The sequence below is a fragment of the Hoplias malabaricus genome, chromosome 1 (genome assembly GCF_029633855.1).
Source record: "Hoplias malabaricus isolate fHopMal1 chromosome 1, fHopMal1.hap1, whole genome shotgun sequence".
Taxonomy (NCBI): domain Eukaryota; kingdom Metazoa; phylum Chordata; class Actinopteri; order Characiformes; family Erythrinidae; genus Hoplias; species Hoplias malabaricus.
This window is the reverse complement of record NC_089800.1, coordinates 52652800-52661437: the sequence shown is the minus strand read 5'-3', so window position 1 is coordinate 52661437 and position 8638 is coordinate 52652800. Positions and strand designations below refer to the sequence as shown.

Genomic DNA, 8638 nt, shown 5'->3' with positions numbered 1-8638 from the left:
TGCAATTCTAAGTTAAGATGATTAAAATCTCATTTCATTGAAGCATATGAAACTAGCAATTTAACACAATGTAATTATAATTGCAAAGTAGTTCTGATTTATTTCCAGTAGAGGGAGATAAGAGTCTGGGATGCATATGCTATTTATTCACATTAAAATTCAGAGACGTCTTTGTTTAATTTTTAAAAATATTTATTGGACTTTACACCACAAAAACAAATAAAACTTAATTCAGTCACACAGAAACATACAGTGAGAATATAAGAATGTAACAAAAACACAGACTCACAAAAACTGTTAGCATTCATGGGCTGTGTCCCAATAACTAGTGTTGCTCCCAACACAGGCAGTGTTTTTAAACAAATCAAACCTTTTACAACCCCACTAACGTTAATAAACTAATAATTCTTCAACAAGAGGATTACTATAGCAACACTAAATATTTATATATACCTGAATGGACCAAGCTAGCAAGCATGCTAATCAACAGAACCTCAAAATTATAAAATTACCAAATAAATAAAAATAGAATGCTGTTTGAGTATTTCACTAAGTACTGGGACACAGTGGATATGGCAGAAACATTTTTACAAACAGCAACATGTGAGCATTAATCCAGAGGCGTATAGTTGTGCTTCAGTAAAAGAATAAAAGATTTATTTTTCTGAGTATTTTCAAATGCATTTACTTCTGCTTAAGTCTATAAGTGAGAAAGAAAATCTACTGTTTCCATTAAGTTGATTCAGTCAGTTCTATTTCCTCTGTTTGTGTTTATTCTCTAATTCTTATTCATGTGAGTAATGTGATGGTGTCGCAGACCAAAGCTCAAAAGAACTTAAAAGAACAATCAACACCAAAAAGGTATCAGACAATATATTTGTACGTGATTATTTAGGATTCTTAAATTCTTAAAAACTCCCATTAATCAACCTGCTTTGTAGTCTCTGTATGAACCAGTTTATGCTCCATAGCAGGTCGCCCACACGGGACAGCCATATTTCAGAATCCCCAGGGGTCTCTATGAATTCTGATTCGGACTTGAGAAAAAAACTAATTTCTGCTTGAAATACTTCTTTTTGCAGCAACGTTGCTTTTTTTGTGGAAGGAATTGCAGCCGTTAGCTACACATTTACCGGAGGACTGATTTAGAGCTCTACACGCCTCTGTTTACAAGCCATGTCATTGTTAAACATTGAAATTGATGTTGAGAAGTTGTTGAATTTATATTTTATTCCTATTTTTTTTTCAGACATAAGCTTTGGAGCTGCCACTCTCTGCTGTGGGCGCGGCTTTATAGATCTTCTGTCCTTGACCTGAGTAGTTATAATTGTATGACCTGAGAGAGAGAGAGAGAGAGAGAGAGAGAGAGTTAGACTATGAAAAGTACAGTATATTCAATTATTAATATTAAGCTTGCCAAAGACAAGTGACCACTCAAGGTAAATATATTTGGCTTGTTCCACTATAGCCATCTTAGCATGATTTTTAAAAAAAATGTAACATAATGACATTCAAAAGATAATATTTTATTAAATCTAAAAATTTAAGTATGATACGATTTAAGTAAAAGTAAATAACATATCCCTTACCCTGTGTTTTTTGGTGCTGTTGCTCTTTTGAAAGATCCACACAGCATTGATCCGCCTAAGATCACCAAAACTGCTGCTGCCCAGCCCAGATACAGTCCAATCCCCAGTTCAAATCTGCACAGAAGTCAAAATACAAACTGTATAAAACACAAGAAATGAACCCAGATCTGACAGAGACTATGGATAATAAGTCTTTTTTTCTTTAATATCAGGGACCATCAATCAAAAGGTAATACAATATCCATTCATTCATTCACTGTCTGTAACCCTTATCCAGTTCAGGGCAGCGGTGGGTCCGGAGCCTACCCAGAATATCTGGGCGCAAGGCAGGAACACACCCTGGAGGGGGCGCCAGTCCTTCACAAGGCGACACACACTCACACATTCATTCACACACTCACAGCTACGGACTCTTTTGAGTCTCCAATCCACCTACCAACGTGTGTTTTTGGAGCGTGGGAGGAAACACTTTGTCCTTAATCCAGCCTCACTTTCAGCTAATCAAACACATCTGTAGCCACACCCCCACAGTTCAGTCCTAGACGTTGGATGCAGTGTCTTTCTGAGGCCTGGGTTCCAGGGAAAAACCAGTGCTCTGAGAAACACCAGCAGTTTTTATTTCCGTACTTCTTTTGTGTTTGTTAGTTTTTTTCTCTCTGTTTCTCTCTTTCTCTCTTTTGGTGAGACATCAGGGGCTTGCGCAGCTGTTAAGGGTCCCACCCTTCTTTCCCCTTTCTTTATGTAAGTGGGTTATTTGTATTGAATATTTATTCTTAGAATTATAATTGTGAATAACTTGAATGGAATGAGCATTTTTACTTCAATTAAATGAAATGAAAGAACGGACACACACAAGAAGAGATTGTGATTTTATGTGATTTTCTCTTGTTACTCACTTTGTTCCCAGGTAAAAAGGATCATTAAACTCTTGAACAATGCGAGCAGCATACCAGGAGACAGCAATCATCACACACAAGCCTGAGAGAGAGAGAGAGAGAGAGAGAGAGAGAGAGAGAGAGAGAGAGAGAGAGAGAAAGAGAGATATAAAGAGAGAGACAGAATGAGAGAGAGAGAGAAACATAAAGAGACAGACAGAATGAGAGAGAGAGAGAGAGAGAGACAGACAGAGAGAGAGAGGGAGAGACAGAGAGAGAGTGAGAGTGAGAGAGAGACATAGAGAGACAGACAGAGAGAGAGAGTGAGAGTGAGAGAGAGACAGAGAGAGAGAGGTTAGCATACAAATAGGTTCTTCAGCATCCTCTGGGTGAGATGCTAACAAAGTGATAGAGAGTGTTTTGATCCTGGAGGATCTTCTGGAGTCTGAATAGCTGACAATGATGATGAATGGAACCAGACATCCTCCTTTAAAAGCTTCGCACATAAACAGAGGTCAGTAGAGGGTGGTGGACACACAGCTGATATCTGACCACAGTTTGTTAGTCTGGAGGAGAGGAACATGAAGGACGCCTTAAAGTAATGCATCTGTTGTGTTTGTGTTTTACCGGAGAGTATAAACAGGAGTCCAGCTGTTAGAGTGAGTCGTCCTTTGGATAGATCCGTCATGCTTCCCAGTTTAGTGCACTTTAGTCCGAGGGCAGAGAGAAATATGGAGAGGAGTCCGAAGAGAAGAGCGATGATCATCAGAGCTCTACAGGCCAGGACATAGTCTACACACACACACACACACACACACACACACACACACACACACACACACACACACACACACACACACATATATATATATATAACCCAGTTTCTCTGTATACAAGAAAATTCTCTGATTCACCACTTTGTCGCTAACTACAAGAAAAATGCAGTTTTGTGTCCAGTGTGGTGTATAAAATGCATCAGAGAAGAAGTTTTAAATGTGTAAATGTCTTTAAATGCCTGAGACTCCACACCTTTTAAAGCTGCTCCACCACAATGTCAGTGGAACTCAATGTGCTTGCAGGACAACCCAGCTAATGGTTTATCAGTAGCTTAACACACTTGGAGGAGAACACTAACAGCTAACAATTTCATTAGCTCAACAGTTTTGGAGGAGAACACGACTGCTTATTTTGTTAAATTAGTGCAACACGCTTTGAGGAGAGAACTAACTACTTTTTCTGTTATTAGCTAAATGCTAAGGAAGTGAAAGGTTTGGTGAAGTATGCCTTTGTACAGGACTCGCTTTTAAAGAAATATTCTCCACCCCTCAGCACCACAATGTTATTAGTTCATATGGAAGGATTTACCCGAACCAACAAAACCATATTAATGTAACTTTATATATTTTACTTAAGTATTATAGTTAAGCAGTAACTATATGTTGTGCTATGTTTGGAATGTGTGTGTTACCTTCCAGTGCTAGCAGGGACTCGAACTTTCTACAGTTTTTGATTCCGGTGCTAGTCTCAGCGCAGGCCTGCCATAAGTTCAGGTACTGACGGTGGGACGTGATCACGCTTCCCGAAAATGATGAGACACGCCAAAAGTCATTAGCTAGTGATGCGCCACTTAACAGCCAGCCGCCCATACACATCAGAAAACCCAGAGACTCCACCGCCATTGACATCCTGTACCTGTCTTCTTAAAGTTCTCCTAAACAAAACCCTGAACACAGCTAAACAGTCTACAGCTGACACTACAACCACCACACTTCTCAGATCCAATAAAGTTAAAGCAGACACACAGTTAAAACCCTAGTCTAAATCTGACTTGTACAATATCTGATCTCAGCTTTCAGCTCCAGGAGAAGATCGTTTATGTTGGAAGTGTGGAAAGAGGTGAGAGGACTTTAGTCAGAAGGGCCATAAACTCATAAAAACCTGAGCCCGTCCTCAGAAAGAGTGATGACGGTTAAAGATGATGACGATGATGATGTAGCTGTGAAGGAGGTGATGATTCAGGGTTTCTGTTTGTGCCCGTTTTCATAACAGATTTACATTTACATGTTCTTAATAGATATTTATCATAATAATTTAATGTATTTCTATATTATTTCTATAAAATCCAATCAGTTGGTTTAAGTGCTTTAAGAATATTACATTAGAAATAATTACATTATGAATCATGTTTTATGTATTTATTTATATATTTATTTGGTATTATGTATGCGTGTGTGTGTAGTAGGATGTCAGAGGTGTGTGTGTGTGTGTGGAGGTTTATCTGTAGAGGTTTTTATTATCATATTGTAATAGTGATAATGCAGACATCAGTACAGTAATGAAACAGTGAACTGCAACTCAATATAACACTTTTTTTAAATCCAATTTACAAATTGGATTAAATGCTTTACATTATTAATGTAAATGAGAACAGGAAAAAACATTAAATCAATACCACTGTCAATAATATCCATTTAAATAATTACTGGTTTACATCACTACAGCTGGGAATGATTATTAATATAAATCACCATAACTAAAATCACTATTACTCATTACAATTACACTTTATTAATTATAATCATTATTAATGAAAATCCATATTACACAATATCAATTTTAAGCAAAACTTGAACTGCTCACAGGCAGTCACCCGGAGGAAACCCACGCAGACACAGGGAGAACACACCACACTCCTCACAGACAGTCACCCGGAGGAAACCCACACAGACACAGGGAGAACACACCACACTCCTCACAGACAGTCACTCGGAGGAAACCCACGCAGACACAGGGAGAACACACCACACTCCTCACAGACAGTCACCCGGAGGAAACCCACACAGACTCAGGGAGAACACACCACACTCCTCACAGACAGTCACTCGGAGGAAGCCCACGCAGACACAGGGAGAACACACCACACTCCTCACAGACAGTCACCCGGAGCGGGACTCAAACCCACAACCTCCAGGACACTGGAGCTGTGACAGAGACATTACCTGCTGCACCACTGTGTCGCTCCTAGTCAAAATCACTGCTACTGAAATTTACCATTTCTAAAAATGATCAGTTAATGAGGATCATTATTATTTTAAATTCCAATTACTCAAAATCACTATTACAAATATTAAGTTAATATTAGTGAAGTAATGTGTGTGTGTGTGTGTGTGTGTGTGTGTGTGTGTGTGTGTGTGTGTGTGTACTCACCTGGCAGACCCAGTATAGTTTTATATTTCTGACAGTGGATAGCCCCCATAGCGTTAGAAGCGCAGGAGATCCACAGCCCTTCGAACTGAGAGCTGCTGGTCACGACTGATTCAGCCTGAGAGCGGACCTTCCACACGGCAGAGTGTGTACTACTGGACTCCAAACACCAGCCCAGAATTCCCAGAACCAGACCCAGAACCTCCACCACAACTTCTGCCATCACTGCACACACACACAAACACACACAGTGACAGACTAAGTTAGTGTTGCTTAAATTCAAACACAACTCAAAAATGCCAGAAAGAGATCCAGAAAGTCCACTAGTGGTGACGAATGGAACCAGACGTCGTCCTCTAAAAGCTCCACCAAAAGTCATTACAGTAGCGGCTGGTGGACACGCGGCTGATGTGGGAATATTGTGTTGAGGACACTCTGAGGGACATAAAGGAATTGACTGGTGTCCATTATTCTACATCATCATCATCAGTCCATAGTTATTTGACAGGGGGAGGTCACTGCTGCGGGTGGAGAGGGAATACAGCGGTGGATTTGTGTTGCACAGATGGAGACGCCCGGTTCCATTTCCCACCACTGGAAAGAAGTCGGAGACCATGAGGTACTCTACAGTCAACCGCTTCATGTTAAAACACTCTCAATCAATGTGTTTACAGCTCACACACAGAGTCAGGCTCCTTTAACGGCGTAGACTGTGGTGTGTGGGTAATCCACAGTCTGCTCAGTGTAACACAAGGCCTTGGATTTTTGTTTAAATCTACAACAGAGACCCAGACATAACAGTATGTGTGTCTTATGTGTGAATATCAAATGTTTTATAAAGGGCTAAGACACAACAAGTACTCACCTGCTCTGAGGAGCCACTGCTGAAACCCTGTAGCTTTATCTGTGGGAGATCACGGAAATAAAAAACCGGTCTTAGTACAGAGCCCACAAAACTGAGGGGGACTGAAAATACCTGGACCCGATGTCACTGTGTTAATATTGGTTTTGGGTCAGTGACCCTGAACCCGAGCGTCCAAACAAAGCCCTGAATACGGACAGTGTCAGCAGCAGCCAATCAGAGGCTGAGAACCAAAATGATTTCCACTTCAGCACTAATATTTTTGGGTTATTTTGGACACAGAATGTTAACTCCCCATAACCAAGCTGTAAATGAAATTCCCAATGCCAACAGTCTACCAGAGGAATATGACCCATTCCTCTCAGCACTGGACCTGTGTTCTGTGGAGTGTGGAGCTCCAGCACAAAACCATGCAGCAATGTTCCAGCGTGTGATGTAAAGCCCACTCAGATGAGCAGAGGCTGTTATTACACTCAAGAGGACCACAGTGGTGTCATAGCCATTTGTGAATCTCTCTCTCTCTCTCTGTGTCTCTCTCGCTCTCTAACTCTGTCTCTCTCTCTGTGTGTGTGTCTCTCTCTCTCTGGGTGGCTGCTTTCCTCACAAATGTGGCACAATGTGATTATTTTAAGTTTAGAAATTCTATATATTTATTGAGTATGAGTCAAAAGTCACAGGACACACTTTTATCTAAATACCTCAGAAAGCACTGGATGAAGGGTGACGCCACCAGATTTGTGCCACTGTCTGATTTAAACTGTGCATGTGTAGAACACCACGCTTGTGCTGACGACTGATAGTTCCGATATTTTACTAAAAACAATGGGATGGATATGTAGCGTATCAAACAAACATTGAACATGTGAACATTGCCCCAGAGAGGATGTGATCGTCTGGTTTCACCGAGAACTGAAACGTTACAAATAAAGAACTAAACAGGATAGTGTGTGTGTGTGTGTGAGAGAGAGAGAGAGAGAGAGAGCGAGAGAGAGAGGACAGTTTGGTAAATGATTGACTCTGAACCAGGGTCAAAGTCTCTGAACTGAAACTTCAGCTACTGAACATTACACACAAACACAGGGCTGGGCTTTTATTTCTCTAGGTTTTATGACCTCAGTGGATCGTATTGCTATCAACTGAAAACATAAACCAAAAACCCATGCTGTTTTAAAACGTGTTTAATGCTAGAGTTTATAGCCAGAGCAGAGGGAAGAGGGAGATTCAGGGACTTTTATTTTATTTTTTATTATTTTTCTAAACATCAGCTTAAAATAATCTAAAATCATTCACAAATTGTCAATAAATAAATAAATCAACATATAACCGCCCCCAGGCCAAGGCCAAGGTATGTTCAGTGTGTGGAGCTTGATTCTTTTAGATTATTTTAAGCTGATTCTCCATTTTACATTAGCGCTGTCAGAGCGTGTGCAAGACGTAAAGAAAGGGGTTGTGTTTAAGTTGTTAGTCTTTATATTTACTCAGCCAGGTTTCTTAGACCCTGTCCTGTGTTTCCTGTGACGTGTTCCCTCTTTGTAATTCAGGAAAAGCCCTGGATTCTCACACTAAACCCAGCCCCACACACACACACACACACACACATATTTGGGGCCTGTATGAGCAGCCCAGCTCAGCACGTTTTGACCATGGGTAAAACGTTGGCCCTACATTTGGGTGTTCCCCAGGGTCAGTGGTGGGACCCCTGTGGAACCCATATATATGTTACTGGGCTGTCCAACTGTGTCCCACTTATACTCTTTTTTTATTTAAATGGTAAAAATGACTGCACATTTAATGTCAGAGTGTGTAGTGTTCTCCCTGTGTCCACGTGGGTTTCCTCCAGGTGCTCTGGTCTCCTGAGTCTGGTATTCCCAAAAGTGTCCGTAGGTGTGAACGTATGAGTGAATGTCTGTGTGAGTGTGTTGACTTGTGAAGGACTGGCGCCTCCTCCAGGGTGTGTTCCCGCCTTCCACCGAGTGCCTGTGGAGTTTCATCGAAAGCTGAAGAATAATTCTCTCCCATTAGTTCAGCTCGTGTAGCTCCACCCTGAGGCCAAAAGGAGAACTGACAATGCTCTAAATTCTAAGAATGATTTTCAGTGCATATTTATG

General features: G+C 40.8%; 1 protein-coding gene across 1 annotated transcript; it reads right to left on the bottom strand.

Annotated features, from left to right (window-relative positions):
- Window positions 1-201: 201 nt before the first annotated feature.
- Window positions 202-8446, bottom strand: cldn15lb (claudin 15-like b). Its single transcript, XM_066679327.1, has 7 exons — window positions 8317-8446; window positions 6534-6572; window positions 5672-5893; window positions 3092-3256; window positions 2486-2567; window positions 1590-1703; window positions 202-1336 (listed from the first exon to the last, which is right to left on the bottom strand). Exons 3-7 carry the CDS (start codon window positions 5889-5891, stop codon window positions 1246-1248), a joined length of 672 nt encoding a protein of 223 aa, XP_066535424.1. The 5' UTR covers window positions 5892-5893; window positions 6534-6572; window positions 8317-8446; the 3' UTR covers window positions 202-1245.
- Window positions 8447-8638: the final 192 nt, after the last annotated feature.

What these genes read in the sequence shown, in the direction of transcription:
- cldn15lb (XM_066679327.1), bottom strand. Translation starts at nt 5,891, where the DNA reads ATGGCAGAAGTTGTGGTGGAGGTTCTGGGTCTGGTTCTGGGAATTCTG. An exon ending in AACTATACTGGGTCTGCCAG is followed by an intron (nt 3,257 to 5,671) that starts GTGAGTACACAC and finishes GTGTGTGTGTAG; the next exon opens with ACTATGTCCTGGCCTGTAGA. An exon ending in ACAGCACCAAAAAACACAGG is followed by an intron (nt 1,337 to 1,589) that starts GTAAGGGATATG and finishes TCTCTCTCTCAG; the next exon opens with GTCATACAATTATAACTACT.